Source organism: Genypterus blacodes, unplaced genomic scaffold (assembly GCF_046128005.1).
Source record: "Genypterus blacodes isolate CSIRO-AG114 ecotype Tasmania unplaced genomic scaffold, CSIRO-AGI_Gbla_v1 ptg000094l_1, whole genome shotgun sequence".
Classification (NCBI taxonomy): Eukaryota; Metazoa; Chordata; class Actinopteri; order Ophidiiformes; family Ophidiidae; genus Genypterus; species Genypterus blacodes.
In genome coordinates, this window is record NW_027466898.1 from 1,026,692 (window position 1) to 1,054,024 (window position 27,333).

Consider the following 27,333-nt stretch of genomic DNA (forward strand, 5'->3'; position numbering starts at 1 on the left):
TAAATGTTTGCTGAAGGGATCTCTTGGAGCCACTTTTACCAACATCTTTGAAGTCCCATGCAGCTTGCTGGTTTTCCGATTTTCAAGGTGCATAATATCACTGCGTGCAACACAGCAACATGTAGGTAAGTCCTCAAAAAAACTCTGAGAAAAAGTCTATGAGAGACAGTTGCCATGGTAAGGGGAGTGCTGAAACACATAATGAAAGCCTGACTGCAGAATGCTCAACTTTCTATTATTATGCCGCACCTTCAACCAGCATTGGTAATTACACTTATAAAAGAGCAAAATTGCTCCTAATGTTGTAGCAACAACATCACACCTACACAAAGTGTGAGTTGTGAGGGATTCAACAATTGTAAACTGAAAATTAGAGATTGAAGTTTGCGCGGATATAACTGTGGCAACGACTTCAGCCTTGAAAAGCTCACCTGAAGAAGACTCCGTGATCTGCCTCATCACTGTGGAGTCAAGAGATCCACCACAGTTTTGAATTTCACTAAGTGCCCCAAAGTGCAAATTTCAGTGATTAAAGCTCAGTTAGAATGTTTTTGTCAATAATTGTGACTGCTGAAGATCAAACCACATTTGATGAGTAATTAATACAGAGATCCGAGAAATTCCAAAGGTTTCACAATTGTTTTCCTGACACTGTAACAATGAAATAATAACCCATTGCAGGATGTATGAATCACTGCAGCTCGCTATGGTAACGGCACGACAGAAACCGTTTCATCTTCAGTTATGACCCATGATATGTATGAGTCACACCACTTAGATCCTTGTTTCTCATGCTGTGTATGGTGGATGTCATGATTATTGAATCTCAACAGTTAAGATCAAATATAGGACACACTCACACCTTGTATCAAAATGTTATCCCGATAAATGACCTGGATGATGACTTCCGATGGGTCAGGACTTGCATTCAAATGTTTGCTTATCTGGATTCCACGTTCCAGGTGCAGGTACCCATCACTGGTGAATCCTTACCCCTGATTCAAAGTAACTGGGAAAAAGATGAGGAAGATGTTGATGATGGAGAAGATGAGGAAGGGCAACGCTTTGTTGTGGGGGCAGATTACATCATTATATCCCCAGGGAGAGAACACAGTGCACATGGTCCAATGCGGCACTAAAGTGGAAAGAACACACGTCCAAGAAATCAGCAGCACAATTGTTTTTTGGCCAAATATTCTGATACAGAAAAGGATTGATTCCAAAAACCCTACAGTACAGATTGCACCTGCCAAGTTGTGGCATGTGTTCCAGGCCACCCCTCTCAAATTGTAAATGGCAACACAAACTCATAGCAACAGACTGATGAGGCAGCTCTGTGTGTATTACATTTCATTAACAAAGCTCTGATTGGTTTAAAAGGAAAACAAAGACGCTGAACCAGCCTTTCGTTTTTGGTCTAATACTTCATTTACATTTCTCAGATTCCCTCTGGGTGTCTTTGGGGTGTCGTGCTGCCATTTCTCAGCTCGTCATGAAACATTGCCTCCAGTTTTGATATCCACAAAAATAGCTCACACTAAATATAACAACAAATCTGTTTCCTGAATCTGAGGCAAATTAACACGGGCAGATCCTCAGAACTGTGGCGGCATGGAAAGCTGAGTGAAAAGAACACTCACTGTCAAACCATCCCGCAATGTTATGGCTTAAAATCACATTCACAAGGTCGGAAAAAAGGTACAACACAAATAACAGAGACTCCCCAGACTCTTCCCGAAATTATGATGTGGCCTGCTGGAGGCTGGGGAGCTGTTTCAGCCTGCAAATGACCGATCCAGTACAGGGAATACACAACGCCCCTCTCTTTGCCTGCCTTCCAGCCTCTCCTCTTCCTCTTCTTTCCTCCTTCAGTGTGACTGCCAACAGATGAATCCTGCCAAGTCCCAAGTGTGTGTGTGTGTGTGTGTGTGTGTGTGTGTGTGTGTGTTTGTGTCGCTGTGGCTTTCTACTTTGATGGCAACTTTAGCAATAATGTGTCTAATGGAAGATAAGGAACACTCTAAGAGCCGAGCACTTCCCCCAACAACATCACGCTGAGTGCAAAAAAGGGAGCGCTCCATCCCCCTCTGCTTCATGGAGCACACACACACAAATACACACAACTTGCAATAAACCCCCATGCAAAGATGCTAACGACACATATGGATAAGGAAATGAGGAGCTGCTTTTATCATCACACACACACACACACACACACACACACACACACACTCTCGAGTCCCCCATTTGAGTTTCAGTTACAGACGGACACCTCAGAGAAATTGTAAGCTTTGGATCGCCATGTTCAAAGCTGACTTCCAATCACTTCTCCAACAAAGTACGTCCACACACACACACACACACACACACACACACACACACACACACACACACACACACACACACACACACACACACACACACACACACACACACACACACACACACACACACCAGTAAGTGCTTTCTGCGAGACCGAAGGACGAGCGAGGCAGGAGGCACTTACAGAGAAAGACAGAGGGAGAGTCCTTGACTGCCGGCTGACCTCGCAGCTTGTTTGTGCCGATTTTGAGGAGAACGTTGTGATGGAGGGGAAAGCGGGAGGCAGAGGATTTGGAGTTTATTACAGAGAACACAGCGCGCAGCGACAGGCGCAGAGACGAGCAAGCCAGAATGATGGAGGACACGGAAGGTCTGAGCCCGGTTTGAGCTGCATTGTCAAGCAATGAATACAACAGTAAACACCTTAACCTGATGAATGGCTTCCTTGTGTTTCTTTTCCGTCTTACACTGATGAATCACTTGGCTGCATCAGATATCCGCCAGGCTCCTGTCTGGTCTCCTCCCTTTGCAGTAACACGTGTAATGACATCTTATGCTTCTGGTTAATTCATCTCATACTTTCAATAGTTTAAAAGACTATTTGAAAGACCTCTAGGGGAACATGAATCTCAAATTTGTGAGATTTAATTGTGTTTAATAACAGCCCAAGATGCTGCCTGAGACCCAATCAACAGGTACAATACAACAATATCACTAATCAGCCATATTGGTCAAGTAATGTTTTCCCCCAACAATACCTCATAATTAAGCTCAGTGAAGGAGGAGCTTGTGGGCTTCATTAAAAGCAGAAATATTGCCAGAGAATGTTGATAGAGATTATTGGTGCCTTGCTGTGCGTCTGGCACCAGGAACAATGGAACCTCTTACATACAAAGATTGTGCATTAAATGCTAACAAGGGAGTGATTAAGTGAAGAGAGTCGTGTATGGTTTGTAGGTGTGAAAAACATAAAAAAAATGGGGCTTTACAGTTTCTATCCAAAGTTTAATGGTTGTGGCAGAGTGAACAAGACTGGGTATGACAAATGAGGGGACACAAAGGATTTAGTATCAGAGTACATTGTATATTTCCTCATATTCAACTTCAGATGCCGAGATACATCATTACTATTATTTTCGATTTCAGGATTACACAGGAGGAAACGTAATGATTGATGAAAGCCCTGCTGTTTGTCACAAAGTAGAACTGTGAAAGCAAAAGCAACGTCTCGTAAAGCTACAAATGCGGTGATTCAAGGCTCTAAGGGTGTTTTGACGAACTTGCTCTCTGATCTTTTTCTTCTGACACAACCCCCAGATGCATAACTGAACCAAACACTCAACCAAAACATACAATTGACGTCTTTGTACGGTAACGAACACTGTCAGAGAGCTCCTCGCACCTTCGACGGCAATTACAATCAGAGGACGAGGGAGTTTTGTCCTGCTCGGTACATTCACAGAAGGAAACAGAGATGTTCCGGCCAAGGAATTCTCTCTATAAACACAGACCGTGTAAATTTGGCTGACATTAATATCACCAACTCCCACCTGTGAATAGACCAATTACATCATGTCCCCGAGTAATGAATTTACTGTCCAAACAGGGAAAAACTTGCAAAAGCTGTCTTGACTTTGATGAACTGCGGCTAAAAGCACTGTTGGATTTTATCGGTGGATAGCGGAGAGTGGAAAAACTGAAACCTATTAACAGGACAGGGATTACTTTGGAGTGCACGAGAGGAATATGCAGATTCAGGTCTGGGGAAAAAGATGGATTTTTAAGCTATGCGTGCGTTGTACAGAGGGAAGGTGCGGTTAATAATTTCTCTCCTCTGTGTAGTTTATCCCAGGCTACCCTCCAGCACTTGTCTTCCCAGTGTGCAGTATATACCGAGGTCGGGACCTAAATACATTGACTTGCCTACCGCTGAGAGCGCCAACAAGCTTTAAAGCTGTCAGCTTGTCTCCCTCCCTCTCTCTCTCCAGCACTGTCCCCCCCCCCCCCCCCCCCCCCCCGTCCTTCCTATATGTTCAGGCACTTTCCTTTGTTTTGTAGCTCTTTCTGCCCAGCAAAAGTGAAGGGAGTAAAACAGCAAGAATCTAAACGCCGCCCCCCCCCCCAGCCCCGCCCAAAAAAAAACAAAGTGCAGAAATAACAGAAAAGCTTTTGATGGACAGGAAAGGGACAAAATAAGATGATGTGGACATAAACTAAGCAAAGAAACAACATTGGAGAGGCTGACCTCGCAACAAAATTGGATGTCTCTGCTTATTGAGACACAGGCAGAAATAATAATGGCTTATTTAGCCTGTTTCTGCAGTTATTATTGTATTCAATAGTGAGGGACGCAAGGTGTGGAAAATAAGATTGGCATCTACTAAAATAGTGTTAGTGTTAATAATGGAGTGACTTCTGCTTTCACAAGTCCATCTGTGGTCAATGCAGCTCCTGCTAGCAGAGAGAAACATGTCTTGACTTGTATTTCATGTCCTTGAGAGGAGAATGAGAGTTTAAGCACCCGCAGGTTTATCTCTCAATTTTATGCTTTAGTTTCTGCATCATTAAAATAGTGTTAAATATTACAGATTTAGCATCAACTGTGTAGATAAATGCAGTGCTGATCACGTTGTCATAATATATGCACAGAAATATTTCAGTTTCCCTAAAGATGATGTTGAGTTTACTTTTGTTTTATACATATGCCGATATTTATGAAAAAAAATTAAAATATTGATGTCACATTTTTTGTCACCTTCTGCTCTTGGCATGTACGTATAGAAACCTGGTGTCTTGTCAGCGTAACTCCCTCAGAAGAGTTTAATCTGACAGTAAATAGAAAGCGTGCAGCAGGCGGGAACACTGATTCTGCCAAACACACACGTAAACCCTGCAAGCTGCTGTTGAATGGTTGCCAGTGATGCTGCATTGGCCACTGTTAAATTTTTAATAGTCTGAACAGTAGTATGATGTCATTGCATCAGAGCGCAATATGCTTCTGTTTTCCTCCTTTACATTTATCATACGGTACTCCTGTCGCTGGGAAAGGGCTTCTTAGGTGGTAAAGACGGGGCTCGAACATCACCTGCTGTGATTGGATCTGCACCGGGCCTGTCTGCAGACCTGGGTTTAAACTCATAGATCCGTCCAATATATTCTGGTCAAATACTGTCATTGTGTAGGGGGGCAGCCATGCCTGAAGCCTTTTAAGCCTTGATATCTCTCCACAGCCATAGAGGATTCAGACTTGACAGAATGGTAAACGTTTGGCCTGTTGAATTGGGGGAAAAAAAAGTTCCAAATCCAATCTTCAGCGATGGGTGTCAGAATGTTGCTGGTTTCTCCGGCGACAGAGGTCAAAATAGGGGGGACTGTATGAGACTGGCTCTGAGCTCACAGGAATGAATATCATCTTAAGTCCAGTCAGTTGGGAGGATTTGTCATATTTCCTTTTTTGCTTACTATAAAATGAATGAAAAAAAAGATTTCAGTTGATATTGATTCAACTGTAAGGTTTGCTCATAGAGTGTCTGGAAGATCATTTCCTGTTTCTCACCCTCTCCCAGGACACATGTTACTGGTTATTGTTATTATCATCATCATTATTATCCATCCTCTGCTATATTTTGTGTATTATTGTATTGCCTATTGGACACTTGGCTTCTGAAGAGGGAATCTCTTTGAATTTCCTCACAAAGTTTCTTCCTTTCCCATATACATTATTGGGAGTTCTTCCTAGACAGCTCTGGTTCTGGTCGGGGGCCTGTAAAGCCCTTTGAGATACTCTGAGTCTATGTGATATTGGGCTACAGAAATAAATCTGATTTGATTCAAAATGGAAGCAGCTGGTCCATGAAGAAAGGAGGAAACACAGGCTTTAATAGCATAATGAGCAGCTTGGTGAGATCCAATCATAACGCAGAATACAGATAACAAGAAGAATTTTTAATGTGTGAATGTGAGTCCCAACATCAGATGCCATTATCCAGAGAACGTTAATCAGCGATGGTTTGTAAGTGTAAAATGGCTATAGCTGAAACTGTAACAACAAAAACAACTCATCCAAATGTTAGAAAGAAGTCTGTGAGCATTCCTTCTCATTAGAATCTGTTTCAGCATCTTAGCAGACCAACGGCTCATTTAGTCTCGCCGATTAATTAAGCCGATTGATTGGCTGGAATAATCACCTCACTGGATAAGCACGTCCTAATGAGGAGATAATTGAAAAGTATCAATGACTACAACGCAGCGTGAGCAGACGCAGATGGAACATCATGAAAATCAAATTAAGATTTCCAAAATGCCTTTCTTTCATTTTCATTCAGTAATTATTTCCCTTTTTTTCCACTGTTCTGATGTGCTGATGTGGATGTTAACAGAAAGGGGAAACGATGACCTCTATGCACTCAATCGTCCCAAGGTGATACCAGTACAAACCAAGGCAGAGCAAGCAGAGACCAATTTCTTTTAAACTGAGACTTTACAGATCCAGACCAACATTCGAGGGGTTCTTTCCTGGGCCATGTGCCACCTTTACACCCAGTCCAGATCAGCTCCAGTTATGTTGAGTAATCCTGCAAATAAAAAAACCAACCCACAGACATGGATGAAAGCATTTTGCATCTGCAGATCGGCAGATTTCTACACACACCAGCCAGCAGATTGATCCCTCTTAACATGAATTCACCTCATGACTAAGAGCCATATTCGGACATTCCCCTCCTGACTCATTCATTTCTATATTAGTCTTAACCCCTTAGTAATTCAATTGAGAATTACCGTACAGGAAAATCTGCTGATATGCTCACAACGGCATACCTCTTATTCTCCTGGTTTTTTTCATTCTGCCTCCAGGAGAAAAGAAAAACATTTATGCATCACTGGGTAGAATGCACACACTCAATTCCATAAAATCTCTCTTCCATATACTATTCTCAAATATCTTTTCCCCACAAAAACATTATTCCCTTCTGACGACAAAGATTATCTCCCTTCACAACATTATGAAGGCACCAATATGTCACCATGAGATAATACTGATTGCTGCAAGTGGCTGTGAGACGAGAACGTCTGAATATCAGACAGCAGCGTGAGACGCTTTGGTTATGGCACTGACTTGAACAGAGACTAGACAAGAAAGAGATATTTGGCTCGGGCGTGAAACACGGTTATCTCTGGGCAGCAGTGTTGAGGTATTTATTATCTACAACAAATCTTGCATTTAGTTTTGCAGAACAGGTTGCAGTGTGTAGTAAACTGCTTCGTTTGTGCCTGCCGACACTTGGTGCAAACAAAGAATGAGGATGTTTCGTCTTATTAAATATCTATTCTAGTATCTAATTCTTATATATAAATATATTGAATCCTGTGTGAACCTGGATTTAACTAAGTAAAGATCTGTGGGTTAAAAGAGATCAGTCAATCACTCAATCGCTCGACCTGAAAACAGCCAACAATCTCCAAACGTGAGTTGAACACTTTCTTTACCAACCCTGCCAGTTTGTGATGCAGGAGGAAAAGAGAGGACGTTGGTTCTGTTTTTCTCCGGGTGAAACGCTCCCTCACAGCTCTTGAGAAAACTTATTGGAATTCACTCCCCAGTTTCAATTCGTCCTTTTCCGTGGGAGGTGACACAATCATACCTGACAACATAATTTCATTTTGGGCTAAATTCAACAGATCTGCAGCATCTCGATTTCAGGGAACGGGACTTTGGCGTGTGCTGCACCCCCGTTTTGTGATTTAGTATAATTAAGACGAGGTGTATTTTTAGATACAAAACTTGCATAGTGCAGCTTAGTGGGCAGAACCCCTGCTGAGTGAGGGGTCTGTCTCTGTCCATTAAAATAATGAGCTATGTTTGACAGAGCCCGAGTCCCACAGCCAGCTGTTAGGAAGCTCCTGATATACACCAACTTTTAAAAGCACAGGGGTAGATGGCAATGGTAATGGATCTAACACTCCTGTCTGCTCAAGGGCACTGAGGCATTTAGCCTTCCTGGCTTATCCCCTCCGCTCATTCGCCTTCTCCTCCTCTTCACTATATGTCCCCCCCTCCCACACACCAACTTAAGATTGTGGCCGACTGTCCTTTGGCACATCTGCCAAGCTGCCAGTTCAACACCTGTGGAGACTTTGCTTGCCAAACCACAGATGACAAGAGAAGTCAAGCAACAATAGTCAGGGCAGTGTGTTGGTCCAGTCCGTATGATGTAACTAAATGTAAAATCTGGTGGGCAATTTAGAGAATAATAGGGAGAAAGTAAAGACTGGACCAGGTGTAATGGAAGGATTTTGGTTGATGGTTATCATTTGTGGCATGTACAGATTTAATGGGTAACGGCAAAAAAGAGCATGACCCTGCTGAGTGAATAATGAATGATAGAAACCAACCAAACTGTCATTCATAAGCTCTGACTTCACACATTGCAAGCTGTTACACAAGTAATCACATCAAGTGCACACTCCTACCACATTAGTTACCACCTGTATTCAACACGTCTCTGCACATGAAATAGTGCCAGCATCCTGTCTTAACAATGAGATAACAGATCCAAATGTAGGGGATTTACACTAGTTGTGCTTGAATGACAGACTGAATAAATTGGGAACCACTTGTGAATGTAATATATCATATAAACAAAGAAAACAACAAAAACAAAAGGAAACAGACAGATGTGCATTACTTGGCATCATTTGGCATCAGCCACAGCCTGTGAGCTGCTGTGTGCTTCCTCCTCTGCATGTGAGCAGCTGTGTCGTCCCCTAACACTCCTCCTCACATTCTCTCAGATATTAAAAAGCAATGTAGAGGCATATATGTCACTCACCGTTCCCAGAGATGTGGTTCTCGATCTCCCCGTGTCCGGTTTGCCTTGTGGACGCACTAAGTTGCAGGTAGAGTCCCACGTAATGTAAACTCCCCAGCAGCACCCTGAACGCTCCCATCTCTCTGGTTGATCTGCTCTCCTTCCTCCGCTTTCTTATTTCACATCGGATGGAGGAGTTCCGCGTCGAAAACGAGTTTTCCCTCTTAGTCCGAGTGACTTGTTGTGATGCGGGAGGCGGCGAGAAACGTGCGTGGAACAAAGAGACGGAGGTGGAGAGAAGCGTTAAGTGGCGGCAGCCTCCTTCTGTGTCGGCAGCTTCACTGACGGACTCCGCTCCCCTCCCCTTCAGGTGGGTCTACATGCGGCGGAGGGAGATGGTTCGCGAATAGGAAGCGCTGCGGCTTGCGGTGGGGAATATCAATTACGAGCGGAGTGATACGAACATATTTTGTAAAAACTACATTTTATTACAGCGCAATCTTAAACTAGCAAATGTATCTGTATCTAAGGGTTCAACATAATGTTTGTGTATGTTAACCGAATAAATACTATAAAATAAACACTATGTAACTGTTTTTTCGCACCCATATTCCGACAAGAGGGCTGAACTGACAAAGAACTACGTCACCACCGCAAGTGGTACTCAAAGGTTAAACATTTTAAGGGATAGAAAGTTATGTAGCCTGAACTCACCGCACGACCATGTTCATACAAAATCCAGAAAGTGCATTTCGGTGTCACGTGATACCAGTTGACCAATCACATCCTTGTAATCTGAATACAGGTGGAACCAATTACGTGGTGCAATTGACATGAATTATGGCTGCATTCCATTTAGGTGTCCTGTGGTTACACCTGGGAACCACAGGAGTGGAGGACCACCCATGACCATTCTCATTGGGTCACATCATGGGTGTGTGAGAATGTGTGTTACCTGTCCGAGCAAACAAAATAAAATTTGATGAATGTCAAAGATGGCTCTGTTATTCTGCTGCCATTAGACCTTTCACGTCGGAAAATGATCTCTAGTGTCTGGCTTAGACACTGGAAGCTACAATGATCTCCAAGCACCAGGGGAAAGTGAAGCGGCAGATAAGTCACAGATCAAGTCTGTTGATCACCTTGCTTGCTGGTGTGTTGTGCAGCAGATTTCTCTCTTTGTCCTCTTTCCAGCAATCTCTGGCATCAATGAATCACGCAGCTACAGTGACATCTGGAAGGACCCAGACATCAGTGTGTCAGATGACAGGAATGACATCCTTAAATGTTGAGCAGCAGGGATGGCCAGGCTCATAGATGTCTGGGTTTCCCTCTGAATGCCAATGTTGGTCCTACCCTGTCACTTTTCAACATGTTCACTGTCACTCTAATGTCCAGAGCTCAAAGGATCTTCACAAGTGTCCACATTGCAACATGAGAAAGTAGCCAAATGAGGATGGCTGTTGGTGTGGTGTTCCACATGTAAATCTGCCCACATGTGTTATCCCACCCTGGAATGTTGTTGGTCACAGATGGTATGTGTGCATCATCACTAATGTCAAAATGAATCAATCAATCAAAATGTTCACATTGGATAAAGGTATGCTCTATTAGTCTTGTGTACTGGCCAACTCCCATTTAATGTCCTTAATTTCAATGATCAAAAACACAATTAAGACAGAATATATAAAATGAAAAAATACTGGTAAGATTAAGGGCATCAATGTGCAGTCATAAGTAAGATTAGACACTTAGACTGGTCTCGTAGCTGAGACGACTCTGATTCAACAGAACAAAACATGCCGCTGGGCAAATTAAAGGGATTGGAAGGGGGGTAGTTAGTGTCCTATGGTGGGTAGTTAGTGTCCTTATGCAGAGGAGGCCCCTTTACCGCATGTATGAAAGCTTCATCAATAAGAATTTGATTTGTGAAATATTGACAATAAAGCACCAAACACCTTAAGGGAACTTTTGGTTGTGACAGATGTGAAGCGATGATAAAAATATGTCTGCCTGCTCAATTAAGATGTACTGAATAATCTTTACTGAGAATGTTCCAGATTTATCATTGTGGCTGTACAGTATGTATTAGATAAGACTGCCAGAATGAGCTCAGGCCAACAAGAAATATATGGACAGTGTAAACACAGTATCTATTCCTCCGGTCTGAAGTGTTTGGCGCCAATCTAAGCCAAGCTAATCCAAACGTGAGTCTAGTCCTCAGGTTAGCACATACATGCAAAGCACAGCAACCCCCATGTAGCGTTCTGGTGTAATAGATGTTGTCGTCTCCATGTCCGGCAGTGTTGTTGTGCTGATTCGCTGTCTGTGGTGCTGAAATGCCTCCTCAAAATTGCAGCCTTGGTCACATATTGAAGAGTGAAGGATACATTTTGTCTGAGTAATGACAAGCTGCCCTATGATATGGGCTATTGGACTTTATGAAACAATATGTCACCGCCTGTATACTCTTCAGTGAGCTTCAGCACCTTTTCCACAACAAGGCAACATACCCAGGGGGCATTCTGTGTCTACCTTGTTAGACAAGGTGACATACAGTACATTCCCAGGAATAAGCAAGAGAAAGCAGGATTTCTCAACTGATTTTTGCTTCCAAATTTGGTTTGACATCCAGAATAAACCAACACTGTCTCTGTTGTTCCTGTTTCTTAGATTGGTTTGTCACAAGTATGTTTGATATGATTTTGGTTACAGCTTCTCAAATCTGAGGTTTTCCTGCTTTTCATCTATCAATATAATCCCTTTTCAACCTTTGTTCAGACAAAAGAAACAATTAAAAAATTAAAAAATAGATCTATATGTGTCAAATGTCTCTCAAAATGTGATGTAACTGAAAGGAAAATTGTGAAATTTTGTAAAAAACGATGTAAGATTGCTGAATTTCTTAAGGAATTGACAAAACTTGAAAAAAAGCATCTCAACCTTTCCAGATCATCAAAATCTATCAGTGTATTTTGAGTAATCTTGCTTGAAAACAAATGTGAACCAACAAAAAAATCAATACATCACCTCAATGTTGGGAGGTGAATCTGTACCCCAGAGGTCCATGTGCTTTTTGAGCTTAAGAGGCTAAGAAACTAAAGGCACAGAAATGAAATCAACATCAACTGTTCATACATTTTTACATCATAGTCAGAAGTGAAGGACACAGGGGTTCAATTACTTATGCAGTGTTTAGAAGCAAAGAATAACAAATGCAGGGTTTCACTGTCCTGATTTTATGTTTCTGCTGATGATTTTATGATGATCACCCGCTGGCGGTCAGTTTACCCCAGAGGCGTCATTAGGCCCCATTTACTGAAGCATGTGCCTTATATTCTGCTGTGCCCCGAGAAACAAACATGGGAAATGAATGTGTTTTTGCATTGTGTACAACATCACGTAGAGAGCGAGAGTGTCCAATTTGATGAAGATGGCTGCAGATTTTTCAAAGGAAGGAAGATGCTGGTTTCTTAAAGATATATGAACAATAAAGAGACGTTTCTGCCACTACTGGCTAACATGACAGTCAATGATTCCATCTAATTTTCCAGTGCCTGAAAAAAAACCTTCTTTCTGAAAACAGTTCTGTGTATTCTCTTCTTTGTGTCTCTGCCTGTTTGCTTGTCATACTGCTGATTCTCTGCAGCTTCCTGTGAAATCTATTTGTAACTGGCACCTTTTGTTTACTGCTTTTTTTCCCACCAGTGTACTGATAATCTCCCTCTTTCCTTTAGACATCTGTTAATGTTGGACCTGGCCATTGGTAAGTCAGTCTCTGTCAGTCAGTTCTCTGTACGAGCGGGTCCATGGCTGAATTGTCAACTTATCACAGTCACCTGTCACACACACTGATTTCAGCTCGCAGTGCACACAGGTGGATGTCATCTTTGCCTCCTATCATGTTTCTCTTCAAAATCCCGCTGGAGGATCAAGTTTTGATTTGATTGACTCCATGGTTTCTCTATTTTTCTCTTCCTAATAAGGTTTCCGTGCTCATTCATACTGAGGACCTGTGGGAATGAATCTATATCTCTTGAGCTATGAGAGGCTATGGGATAACAACTTACTATCTCAAAATAATGACTTCTTGACACAACAACTTTTTCATCCCAAATTTACATCTCAGTATACACACAAGATAACTTTATCAATACCTTTTCCTGGGCCATAATACCTTAGCACCCAAATCTCTTGTTCTGTAACAGATGTAATGTGAAAACAGATTTGGATTATTTTCAAATTCATCTCATCATTCAAAATTGTTCTTCACACTGTATCAATCCTTATATCGACACTCAATATCATAGCTTTTCCTGTCAGTTCCTGATAAAAACCAGGTGCCCATGAGCACAGCGGTGCAGAGTGTTTGCACTCACTCATTCAGAAAATGCAATTATTCTCCTTCCCCTCGGCTGTGAAATTGCTGTACGACCGCTGTTAAACACGGCGCAGTCATAATCACTGATAAGAGATGCATGGGGTTGGGCCTCCGCTGCCAATACAATATGCAAACGACGCCCCGCCGCTCTCCCCAAATCTTGTACCTGAGTGATATTAGAGCTTGCCAAGACACTTATGAAAGGCAGCAGATGTCACAGCTGTTGGTGAACGTCCTCGTGTTCACTCCAAACAGTGCCACTTCCTGATGTGATGGTGGACAGGTATCCAGAGATGGTGTGTTAAGTGACTGATTAATAATACAGAGATTAGCTTCATGTGAGAGAAAAAAACATAATGTAGAAAAAGCTCTCACGCTTGGTAAACACTTACAGAACGCTGCATGGTTTTGTCTCATCACTAAGGGGAATAAATATATATGAATAAACAAATCAGGATCAACAAAGGTATACAGAAAGCCATAATCATGTTGTCAAACCATTTCAAACAGGCTTTTGGGTTGCCATGTTGATATCTTTGCAGGTGCAGGTGGCTTGAAAGCTGCAGTATACGTTCTGAATGACAGGCACTCTAAAATCTGGCTCATTCAATTATCACTTACTTTGAAATTTCACAGATTTTGCTAAGCTGGAGTTGTATATATGTGACATGACTGTGCAAACTCATTTCCTTTCAAATGCAGACAGTGACCAGAAACATACCACATGTTCTAATCCAGAGAGTAGAGACCGGGGTTTTCTATCACACATGAGCTAAATCAAAACTGGAAAACACACTGATTTCACAACCAAACTACAGTGGTAAAGAAAGGTCATGCCAGTAAGACTTCCCCCTCTGTGTGTGTGTGTGTGTGTGTGTGTGTGTGTGTGTGTGTGTGTGTGTGTTACAACAATGAGGATAAGGGAAATTCAATTTTGGGGAAGAGTTGTAAATTTAAAAGCAGGTAAATGCCATGTCCAGTTTCCATCTTTATTTTATTTGCCAAGTGTTTGTTATGAAGAAGAACCCAAATGACCTGCAGCTACTTCAGGTAATGCTTAGCTTTTGAGAAAACCTGCATCTTAAATCCGTGACTCTCTCGTGTTTTGAAATTGACGAAGAACAGCGTGTCCTCATTATTAACAAAATGTATTTTGTCCAGGAAATACCGGGCAAATATTTGTATCTGCCATTATGGGATAAACATATGAATGTGGCGTATACATTGTAAAGAAAACAAACACACAGACAGTTTGGCCTTGGTGGAGGTATGTGCACTGAGTGAACCCTGTAGGCGGGAAAGTTCTCTGCTGCCGAGCACGACGACACCGCACATGCAGTGAGGAATGATTCTATACCTCAAGGTTACATGACAGGCACAATAAGACCGTGGGTTTGTTTGTGTATGCAGCCTCGCTATAATACTCCTCCACACTGATTGTGTGTGAACAGCCACAAAAGGAAAACAGCAGTGGGTTGAGAGCCTGGGAGGTTGCTGAGATCCAGCAGTGGGAGGCTTACAGTCACAGACAAATAAATAAGAAGCAGGTCTGCCTTTCTGAGGATTCTCTCACTGCAAAGGAAGCTGGAGGACAATATTTATATTTGTGTGTGTGTGTGTGTCGTTAGTGCAACAGTAATCTAATGAAATTCCTGTGTACAGACGTTATCAACCGGCTCTGCTAATCTCACTCACTAAATCATGACATTTATCCAATAAACCAAACATGCGATCAGGATTTTATAACCAAATGTTTTATTAGGAAATATTTTACACTTAAATCCAAAACAAACAAACCAGGTAAAGCCAGAGAGCCGAGGGAGAGACATTCAGTTTGCAGATGGCGGTCTGTCGGCAAACAAACAGAGCTACTACATGTATGTCTCATCTTCCCTCTGTATTTCTTACATTAAAAAAGGGCTTTCCGACTTTACACTGAGCGCATTTACATGAAGAATTAGGATTAAATGGTCGTACTGCGAGTCATATTTCTATCGTCACAAAATATGCATGTGTACACAGTCATGTAATGCTGTAGACAGGATTTAGTACTAAAGAAAGCAAGATGGTGCAGTGCAGTAGAGTGGAGCAGCCAGTGGCTCACTGATTATCAAATCTATCCTTATAAACCAGATTATGTGAAAAATCAATTTTCTTCAAACCAAAAATCTTACTTTTAACATTTCACTCGCAGTAACCAAAGGATTTATGTTCATGTAAACACACTCAGTGCTTTCGGCTGTTCCAGAAACGTTTCTGACTCAAGTCCTGCCATCTTTGATCCAAAATCAAGACACCATAGTGCAGATTGAAAAGTCTGACATATAACATCATTATGAGAGTGTGCCTGTGTGTGTGTGTGTGTGTGTGTGTGCGTGTGTGTGTGTGAGATAGATTAGAAGCTTTCTACAAGGTCCATGATTCTTTTCTGCTCGGCTTCTTTGAACTCGTCGCTCTTCCCATCTCCGATGCTCTCTGCGTATTCTGCAAAAGACAAAGGAAAGTCAGCGGATTAGTCGACTTCACAGCAAAGGCGCGGCAGCTTTCCTTTGAGGTTAGACGAGACCATCCCTGGAGCACAACACTCACATGAGCAACATCTATGAATGTGAATTTCATAGTTTACGCAGCTTTGCTCCAGTTACTAGACAACCAAACATCACAAAGAGTGCAGAGATGGAGGTCGGTTTCCAATAGTTTTAGGTTTATGTGTCAAGGACAGAAACGGGTAGATAGGAGCTGACTACAGACAAACCACCGATCAGCACCTGCAGTATGTGTGTTTCCTCTTTTACTGTGTCATACAAAGGCCCGGAACACGCTCAAGGTGCACCGATTCAGGCTTTTCTCTTCTCTCTGCAAAGGGGCGCCAAGGTTTTCTGTTTCTGATCCATTCTCTGGCTGTAACTGCTCCAAATATCACATGGCTGGCTGTGTCACAGGTGAGGGGCCAGTGGATGGCGCTACACTTTTGTTTGGCTTCAGTCACTGCTGCTGGAACAACAGGTCTAAACTCTGCATTTGGCAAATAAACAAAGAGTATTCCTCTTCTCCAATCTTCTTTTTATCTACATCCACTGCCAACCAGATGCCTTCTTTGTCGCTTCTATGATCATCCGTGGGCACGAATAGAATTATAAAGGGCTATACTGCGAGTAGTGTTCTTATTCTTCCATTGTTTTGTCTTTCATCTTTTGGAGTACACAAAGGTCTTTTATGAACCATCTAAAAGTAATTTATACCTTTTTTCACCTGCAAATTCAGGCCTCCTTCTGGGTCATTTAAATGTGATTTGGAGCAAAAACAAACCTCAGGCAAGAGTGAAAGCTTTCCATACAGGTCTGGCTGTAGACACGGCGTGATTTGTGGACCTTCCCTTCAATATGGTGTATTGAAGCGCAAACATTATAAACTAGCTTTCCCCTTCGTCCCGAATCTTTCCATCACTTTGTAACAGAAACTCATATAGCAGAATGGCGCAGCATTTCCTCTGAGGATATGGAGCGATATGAAAAGTCCCAGGAAGTGCCAGTAGCTGTACTGACGTCCACCACGCATCCTCTGGCAGCGATCACAAACTGGTCCAGGTGTACTCTGCAGTGTGGAGGGATCTGAACAACAATGTTTGCTTCATTTGGTGCATCTGCCTCCCACACAAGGCCTCAGAGACTGGAGAACGGTCGATTTGTGAGTCTAATGTGCAGAAAGAGAAAGTTACAGCTGCCCCGGCCCCAGCGGAGTCCGAGTGCTCGCTCCGTCTCTCAGGCAGCCTCTGAGGCAGGGATAACATGTTAAACCCCGGGACCTCCCGACAGGAGATGAGAAAGAAGAGAAACTGCAGAGGCAAGAGAATGAAGGGGGGCTTCCTCAGACAAAGAGCCCTGGGGTAACGCGTCTGTCAACAGTGCTAAGAGGTGCATTCTTCCCTTATCAGGTAAAGTCGGTGAAATTCTCAAGAGGCCGAGAGAGGAGGTATCGATGACCTCACACGATTAAGACGCATTCGTGTGTCCGGCTTCAAAGAGACAACATTCAAACTGCTGCGTCGTGATTTAAGGGCACACACGTCAAGAAAGGTTTCCACCCCTCATTTGTGTCTTAAAGGTTTGCTGTGTTCTTCGCAGCTCAGCTTGTTTGAGAGTGTGTGTGTGTCTCTAATGTCTGTCTTATAAATATGATCAAAGCCACCAAAATTGATAGATGGCCCAAACTGTTTTGGGCTAATTGGGACAGGGCTTAGTGTGAGTGTGAGGTAAATGGTTCCCGAAAGCTCACTGGCTCACAATATTCCTGCCCCTCTTACGACATCACAACCAGCCGAAGATGCAGTAAATGTGTGAAACTCTGTGCAGATGAGGTCTAAAGTTATACGCACAATGCAGCACCGATGCAGAGTGAGAGGATAAAGGTAAGCTCTGGTGTCGCTACACCGCTGCCGTCTGTCTGCACTTGAATTGTATTAACCGTGATCAGCAATTTAATAACTAATACTCTCCACTCCCAATGAAACACTTGAAGGAATGAAAATGTCACTCCGCCTAGTTATTGGAGACAAATCTGGTAAGCACAACGCGCCTGCATAATGTCAGATACACTGCTCGGGCGAAGGGACGGAGTCAGCAGATTTCAGAGAAAAATCGCGTTGTGTAAAGTAACGTGAGAAATCAGGCACAGAGACTACGGGCTGTCAAATCCTCTGCTCAGATGGAGGAGAAATGTTTACGATACTCAAGTCACATCACGCACAATCTACTGTCACAGGTTCCCAGTGCAGGAGAAACCCAAGATGCCTTTCACTTCCTCTATCTGGCTGGGACTACGCTCGAGCTCTGATCAACTGAACCAAACCTGGGCATAATGCTGAGGTCACCCTTTTATTTGTTTTCATTGGGTTCATTTCAAAGTGGTTGAAATGAATAATGTGTTCTAAACCCAAGAGAAGTCGTCAAACCAACAGGCTCTTTCATTCTGGACCTGTCACTGTGCCTGTGTGTGCCTGTGTGTGCCAGTGTGTGCCTGTGTGTGTCTGTGTGACGTTGTGGTCAGCCACACTGACAGAAAGGTCAGAGATTTGGTGACTCTTAAACTCTCCGCACAACCTTGTCTTTGGTATGCTGGTAGTCTCTCCTGCTGTCACCACGGCAACCCAGCCAGAGGACAATACAGTACTGAGCATCACCATTACTCAGGTCACTGACTGGGACTGATCCTCTCAGTACAAAGAGAATCATTTCCAGGAGCAGCCTCTGCTGCAGCGTGTGAGACTGAAACACACTACTTTGCTCTTGGGATGATTACAGCCACAGATGGGACGCTGCGTCTAAGATTTATCTCTGCCTCAGCTTTCACCAGTGTTTGTCAGTTTGCCTCTTTGTCTGTCTGATGGATTTCAGGGAAATTTTGTTGACAGGTGGGACTTAAGGCGAGGAAGAGTTGATTAGATTTCGAGGAAGATCTAGATTGGAATCCAGATAAGGGATTTCTTTCTTTCCTTTTTTTGAACATTGCAAGACGGGGAATTTTTCTATAATTTGGACTGTTTCTCTAGACACCAATTTGGCAGTAAATTTCCTCCTAAATCTCAGGTATTTTCAAGTAATCGAATCCCCATTCTCAGACGGTCCACAGTAACACATGGCTGGCTCACACTGCACACCCACCTACACCCCCCACTTGCAGCCTACGCATGTTTGAGTATGAGTCACAAGCGCAGCCACAGGGAGCGAACCTAGTTTTGCTTTACCGTGGCACTACCTGTGGACTATTATACTATAAAGTGCCACCTCCTGATGACCATCATGGGAGACACATGCCTGGAGTTTTCATTATCATTGGGGGCGGCAGTAGCTCAGTCTGCTGGGTCGACAGCTGGGAACCGGAGGGTCGCCGGTTCGAGTCCCCTGTGTGGACCAAGCAAGCAGACTGGTAGCTGTTGAGTTGCCAGTTTGCCTCCAGAGCACTGCCGAGGTGCACATGAGCAAGGCACCGAACCCCCACCTGCTCCATGGGCGCCGAAAAATGGCTGTCCTGCACCCCCTCTGAAATGCATGTGTTTGTGTGTGTGATATGTAAGAGGGGGTGCAAGATAAATTTCAATTGCATGTAATTTGTGTGTGAATTGCATGCAACATGATGAATAAACTCAAAATCTTAAAATCTTAAAATTAAGATTGGTGCCAAACGACTGATAAATGCCCTTTATCAATCTTCAAAGGGTGAAAGTTCTGTATCTATGTTCTCATCTGTCTGATCAAATCAGCATAGACAGCAATCAAATTCAGGTAGATCCAAAATCGCTATGAAAAATGTCCATGTTTCTTTGATACAGCTCAGTAAGCTATTATCCTGCAGCCCAGAGCTCTGCACTGCAATATGTCCATGGAGGACATTTTATGTCACACAAAAGCCCTCTATTTCATTCATGTCATATGGTCTCCCAGAGTTAAAATGATTAAAACGCTAGGATTGTGTGAAGTGCCGTGGTTTAAACCTCCAAAGGTCCAAGCTGACAACGCATTTCGACAACACGAGAAAGAGAAAATTAAAATTCCTCATGTATATTCCAAGTCCAACAGCCTGTGACATTACCTCACCACCTTGCAGACCTCATATGAGGCTTTAACGGCTTGTAACATCGAGTGAAATCAACAGTCATTCATTCCCGTGCTCTCTGCCATTCTGTGCTCCAGATCTGCCGGATCCGCCATTAAGGTCAAGACGGCAGAGCCGGAGCTGCACTCTGCATATATTTAACCTTTTCCTGCAGTCTCACTTTGACCGGGGCGGGGCACTCAAAGTGGGAGAGGGCACCACAGTGAGGACTAATGGAAAAGGGGGGAGGGCAGAAACAAACATTATCTGCTGCTGCTGCTAATAAATAAATGATGTCATGATAATGCGAGGACAAGAACATGGAGGAGGCGCATTAATATGGAGAAAGTGTTGCCTAAAAGCATACACATACAAGGGCACACGCAGATACAATTAGCAGGCAGGATCACACAGGAAAAACTGTGAACACACACACTTGCATAAACCTCTTAATGGTATGGTAATGTGTTGCTTTTCAAAAGGACGTTAACGCTTGCAAGGACACATACGGGCCACTGTGTGTGCACAATCAGGCAAAATCAAGCTAGTATTCAAAAGGTATTATGGGAAGTGCAGAGACATACAGTACAAGGATAAGGACCCGCACAACTATGCCGCCTGGAAAAAAGGAATTCAGTCACATGTTTCTACACACAGGAGAGTGGAGAATAGTTAGCCACGTTTCTGGCACCGTCATGTGTGACTGATAGCTCGATCTGCAATGCTACATGCCGCCAAGAGCCAGAGGCTGTTTGAACAGCGTCTACAAGAGGACAATGATACAGGAAGGATGAATGTCACGCTGGAAGAATGGAACACATCTGCTAGGTCGTCCATAGACAGCAAATTGGTTTGAAGGGGGGAAAAAACTAATGAATGAAGTCTCCATTCCTTTGACAATAACAATATGATGAGTTTACAATTAATATCTGAGCCGTCCCACATACACAAACACTCCACCCCTTTATGACCAGTGCTTTTTTTTCTAATTTAATTATTTTCATTCATTTTCCCATTCTTTCTTCAGTTATTACAAACCGTATTATTACTTCTACTCTCCGTTGCACTGCTCTATTTTTCTCTCAGAAATCATTTGAGTCTTATCGGATCTAATCATCCGCCATAAGGAGCGGGGCAGTGACACCCGATTACCTGAGGACTGTGCCACCAGTGCTGGAGAAAAGAGGGAATGAATCAAAATATATTTGAAAAACAAAAAGAAAAGGCTAAAAGGACTGCATTTCTAATATTGTGGTACATCACTCTCCCTGGGCCTTCTTCCTTTCCATTCTAAACAATAAAGGAAGGATGACATCATTTACTCTAATTATATTCCAACACAAGCCGCTCCGGCTGGCAAACCGCGCAGACTGGCTTTATACTGTACATATAATTCCTTCTGAAATGTGCCTTGCCAGAGAGGAAGGCATTCTCATACAGGATGTTAAAATAGCGTGACAACAAATCTCTCTAAAACCAATATAATATATTCTTTTTAGGAGAAGATGTAACCGCTACAGTGTAAGGAGAACCCACTCTGCCCAAATCAAAAGCATTACATTTTCCAGTTCACTCTCAGGTTAGGCTTTTGTCTTTTTTCTTCTTTCCTCTAACTGTACAGTAGGCTCCGATTCTCACATTCATAAAAGTCTGGGAAAATCAATGAGAAAACCACACATCTGTATTCTGGAAGGAAATCCTGTGGAGACGCTTCGGGGGGAGAGGATTTTGTCATTTGTGACCTCCTGTTCCTGATCAGTCCAAAAGCATATCATCAAGATGGTTGTAAAGAAAGGGGATAGAAGTACTCACCTCTCATGATGTGGCGCACCACCTTGACAGAGCCTCCTCTTAGGTTTAGAATTTGATGGACCCTCTGCTGCAGCTACATGCCGAGAGGCAGAAAGCAAAGGGTTGAAAAACAGTTTTAATATCTGGCCTTAATATAATCTGAGAGGCATGAGACACATCAAACACTTCAACTTCTAAGCCGTTACTGTGCATTACTAATATGGGAGGCCAGTAGTTTATGAATATGTGTGAACTGAGCAGGACTAGATTGAGTGATTTCTAAACAGTGCATAAGAAGATGTGAGGTGGTTTTCTATTCTGAAACCACAAAAGCAGAGCTGGAGGGAGTCTGTAGTGATATTCAGACCAGTGGTGAAGTGAATGAACAAGTTGGCAGCAGTATGAAATCTGTCAAGTAAACAAGTGTGAGAAAACCGCAACACTGAAAACCATCTGACTCCCGTCTGCTCCAATTGCTTGTCTGATCAAATGTCGAAAAGTAATTAATCGGAGGGAATGTTTCTGCGGCAACCCAAAGCTTGTGTGTGTGTGTGTGTGTACCTGTGATATGCCCGAGTTGCTGATCTCCACCATAATGTAGCAGATCAGCTGAAGGACAAACAGGCCGGCATCCAGGCGACGGAGATAGAACTCGTCCTCCATGCCGTCATCGAGGATCTCCCCACGACGGACCATATCCTGTCCACGGAGAGGAAAAGGAAAGAAAGGTTAAGCTACTGTGACCCTGTGCCTAAAATGTTCCAATTGTTCTTTCACAATTGGAAGTTACTATTGAGAAAAAGCATTTAGCACACACAGAGGAAAGCAGAAAGGTTAATTTTGGTGTTGTTTTTCAGCTTTTTCACAGATCTATTTTTTCCATTGACCAGACACACAAATCAATTGTTTTCACGGCTAAGCAGCGGGGGTGGGGGGTAGGGGGCTGCTGGCGCTCACACACACATGCACACACACACACCCGCGCACACACACGTATAGTTATCCATCTTAACAACCCTGTCAGTATGCCAATAACACACTGCTGCCAATATGAACAGAGCCCACATTAATCATCATTAGAGATTAAGAAGCAGACCTGAGGGGGAGAGGGGAATCTAAAGTGTAAGCCGCTGGAGTGGCAAAGAACCCAAGACAGTGTTTAAACTGTTTCACTTCATGCTACTAAAACAAGTCTATTTTTAAGAAACATTTTAATGTATGTTTTTCTTGTATTAATAGACATTGCATACAATTCACCTTTTGCTCTATTGGCTGTGAAAATGCCAAAAAAAAGGTTATCCATAGTAAAAACAGTGGAATTTGGCTGTATGATTTACTAGAACACTCACCGATCTGCCAAGGCCCGACGGTCCTACAGTATGATTTGACTTTTCTGTCTACATAAAGCCTGCATAACTGGTAAATTATTACTTTAAATCGCATGTGTAAAAAAAGATCAATCATGCATATTCATGATCATTTTCTAGATGGATGTCCATGATTGTCAAAACTGTTTTTATACACCCGAATCAGCATAGTCTCAGCTACAAATTGGTAGTAGCTGCATCTTTGAATCCTGATTTGTTGATGTAGAGACTCAACATGTGTGACCTCTGTCCAAGCATAGATTTCAATAATCCAGTTGTGGGCCAACCTCTGGATCTGGGCTTAATTACACCCATTGTTCATCATCATCATGGAACACAAAGGCCCACATTTTTCATTGGGAATGATGAATTAGTTTTTGAGGAAAAGTCAATAAATGCCTCTTGTGTAAATGATGAAGAAAGTTGAATAATTACAGTATCTGATCGCTGATCTGGATCTGCCTCAAAGTTCAACCTGTCTACAAAAATGCCTTGGCAATGTCATCACAACTGAAAACATTCTATAAAAGTAGGCTATCGTCAGATTATCAGAGTAGAGGAGCATATTTAGCATGATGCTGTGTGGGCTCATTTATCGGTTACACTGAAAGATGAGGTGTCCCTACACTTTAAAAGTCACAACATACCATGTGACACATTAAATCAAGGAAAGGGCAACTTCTCAAACTGTTCCTAATGAAAACAAATAGCTTTCAGCATGGAGCTAAAGGGTACTATGCACGACATTTAGATCCCGGTGATGTACTCTGAAGGAAAATGTAAACTTTCCAAAGGGCTTTGTCCTAATACATCAATTATACTGTAAAACCGAATTAGAGCCATGAAGTTCAGCTCATTAACATGAGTCAATTAAAAGGCAGCTCCTGAGGACTACAGTACAAGATGAATCCAGCAAATAAATTTGAGCTGCAGGTTGCAGTGTCATGATGTTAAACAACAAACGACCATTTTTGACAATCTGATCTGAAAACAGGAAAACATTCTTCTGCTTTCACCAAGTAGAAGAAAAGACTCAGATATAACTCTAGAACAAAGACCTACTGTACAGTGTCAACTGTAGCCCGTTAAAGATGCACAACATTGCAGATAATTCAAACAAGAACCATTAATAAAGTCACTGGATGTAGGCCGTTTGTCTCCGTTTTGTCTCCTGGGTAAAACACTGGCCCAGAATTCTTTTTACAAAGTGGAGTGTAAAATAGTCCTAAAGCTTGGCCTTGTTGCTGTCAACTTGGGCCATTTTAAATTTTAAAGACAACTTAAACAAGTCTCACAATACAGACCCAAAACACCAGATGACGGCTTTAATGGGTAATAATGTGAGATAATATACATGTGCTCTAATTTAGCCCCAAAACAAAAGCAAGTACACACACACACACACACACACACTCTGGGTTTGCATTTTCCCTCAAGATGCAAGTCCTGTCATATTTCCTGTCATCCTCATTACAGCTCATGGCCACCAACAGAAAGCAGAGCTGGAGGCATTTTCTGAAGAGGCCTTGGACAACTCAATTACATTCATATGCCGCCATTACAGCTTTCAGTCTATCAGCTGCAGAGCACTGGAGTGTCTCCTCGTCGCAAACACTGTGCTTGCGGGCTGCTTTGGAAAGATTAGCATAAATACACAACGTGCATCAGTAAACAGAAAATTCTACACATTCACACGTTCAGTGAAATTGTGTCACAACAGGATGAATCCAAGATTTTTCCAAACGTCCCCTTTTTTGTTTTCACACCAAAAATAACTCCAAGCAAAAAAAAAAAAAATTGCTCTCTACTCATTAGTTAGAAATATATGGTGGCAGGAGCGGAAAAATCAAAACGTTAAAAGTGTGACATGCTTAGATAGCCAAATAAAATGGGACAAATGGAACTGGCATACTTTACTAATTCTAGTGCCACTTGCGTGACAGAAAAATGCCTGATAGGGGACCATACCAGAAAAGTGACAATGTTGATAGCTGATCAGAATGCATGTACACAAAGGTGAGGCCAAAAGTCAGCCATCATAGAGAGAGGAGGGGTTACTAAAATAATTAATGTGTCCTGTGTGGGGAATATGGCAAACACTTTCACAGAGCTTGAGAGAAAAACAGAGGCTCTATGTGCTTTCACACCTCAACTCGGCGAAACATTTCCTACATAAAGCGCTGTAAGCTGTTTTGGAAAGTTACAAATTTACCTTTATATCTGAAGGTGGTGTGGGCGGCTTTGGACAATGACAAGTGCATTAAATATTCATTTGAGTGAGCAGAGGAAGTGCGCATTTGGGATATTAAAACCACAAATGATGCAGACAGTATGACATGATCTATTACAGGAGAAGAGTGTTGCCCGTTCTCGAGTTTTGACATTGTGGCAAATAGCTTTTGTGTGGCAGCTCGGTCCCTCTGGCAAACGCTGGATGGAAGAGGCGGAAAAAGAATAACGTGTTGAAAGGAGGGATTGGACAAGTCAATTACTGCAACCTCAGGGGAGCCTGGCAGCCGGGCTACAGTACAGACAAGTCACTTTACTGCATGTGATAACTTAAGATGTGTGTGTGCATAAACTGTGGCTTTATGCGCATTTGTATTGTGTGCGTTTGTTAAGTCTATAGCATGCATGTAAGTGTCTACCTTTACAGCAAATGTGTATATCTATATGTCTCTGAACAAGAACCTTTATATGGATGTGAACTTTGTGTATGTGTTCCTTAAGGTGTATGTGAAAAAGTGTGTGTGTGTGTACTGGCTGTTATTCTTGTGCTTTCTTCTGCGGTGTGATGCTGAGATGAAAAATTAAAGTGATGCCTTTGTTAGCACTTTGTAAGAACCCGCTGCGACTGTGCGTGCGCCTGTGAGCGTGTGTTTGTGTGTATACGGAATGTTATTCCCTTCATGAAGCTTATGCAAACAGGCCACCAGAAAGAGCAGTAAGATATCCTCATTAAAAGCAGAGATACAGCGGCTGATAATGAGGTCAACTTTGAGGAAAGAACGGGGACTTTCTGAGAGCATGAGACAGAATGCTGATTTCAAGTTATGATAATGGCCCACAAAAAAACAGCCCTGTGCTTTGGGTTCACATTACTTAAGAGTTTGCTCACAAAGTGGGGCAAAGCAAAATAGTGTTGTTACCAGCAGGGAGGAGATTCTTACCACCAGGAACACCACATTATTCAGTTTTGAACAGAAATATTGGAATAACCTTGGTTACCTGTTGCAACATTACAAGAGTAGGAAAGAAATATCAAATCATTTTCCAAATATTCCCGCCTGTATGCTTGTAATAAAGAAGGGGAATAGTTAGGAAACCCTATCTGAGACGCAAAACGAAGATCCAGTTTCACTGATCAACCTGGTCAAAACTGCAGGAGTGATTACTCGTCAGCGCCTATCAATTTCTCAGGTGTCAGCACTGACACCTGCTCGACTCATCATCACCACATCCCTCCATTTTTCATGGAGGTCAGAAGAAATAATAACTGGGAAAGAGCAGTCAGAGTCAACAGAGAAGTGAGTAAAGAAAGGATGAATCAAAAAATGGTTGGAGGGAACGGGGGGAATGATGGGATGAAGACACTGAATATAACTGATACTTTCTGATACTTGGGACATTGAAAATACCACAGTCATGTCTACAAAACTGCAAAGATTAGAGTTCATGTTTTTTCTGCTTTAGCAGTTGACTACACTGACACCATGACCAAAGAAAGTCTACATTTTACATCTCTTGATCATTCTCTCTGGCTTGCCCAGTGCCTCAAAGAGTCTGGAAGGGTTACTAGAAAGCTTGGGCTGAGTTGGGTTGGGAACCATTGCATTTGTGAAAGCCACTGGGGGAGTTTGCCAGTCCACACAGGATTTCAAGATTGTCTGTGTGATTTTTTCTTTCAAAAGCAGTGACTTTACTGTGCTAATTTCTTAAATCTTGCATTTTTTGGGAAGTTTGAGCTCTAAAATGGAAAAGGATCATTTTCTGGTAATTATGCGGTATAATGAATGAATGAATTTGCATTGAACTCCGTGATTGGGGTATCACGAAAAGATGGAGGGGCTGC

General features: G+C 42.6%; 2 protein-coding genes across 2 annotated transcripts in view; both read right to left on the reverse strand.

Annotated features, from left to right (window-relative positions):
- Nucleotides 1–9,270, reverse strand: part of vstm2la (V-set and transmembrane domain containing 2 like a) — a 39,639-nt gene extending 30,369 nt beyond the window's left edge. The window contains exon 1 of the mRNA XM_076159316.1: nucleotides 9,153–9,270. Within this exon, the coding sequence (XP_076015431.1) occupies nucleotides 9,153–9,270 (118 nt within the window). The remainder of the gene's footprint in view (nucleotides 1–9,152) is intronic.
- A 5,978-nt stretch (nucleotides 9,271–15,248) lies between these two features.
- The window catches only part of ctnnbl1 (catenin, beta like 1), a 36,666-nt gene continuing 24,581 nt past the window's right edge, over nucleotides 15,249–27,333 (reverse strand). Inside the window, exons 14-16 of the mRNA XM_076159325.1 lie at nucleotides 22,456–22,593; nucleotides 21,916–21,988; nucleotides 15,249–15,996 (exon numbers count right to left, since the gene is read on the reverse strand). Coding sequence (XP_076015440.1) covers nucleotides 15,908–15,996; nucleotides 21,916–21,988; nucleotides 22,456–22,593 — 300 coding nt within the window. The 3' untranslated portion in view covers nucleotides 15,249–15,907. The remainder of the gene's footprint in view (nucleotides 15,997–21,915; nucleotides 21,989–22,455; nucleotides 22,594–27,333) is intronic.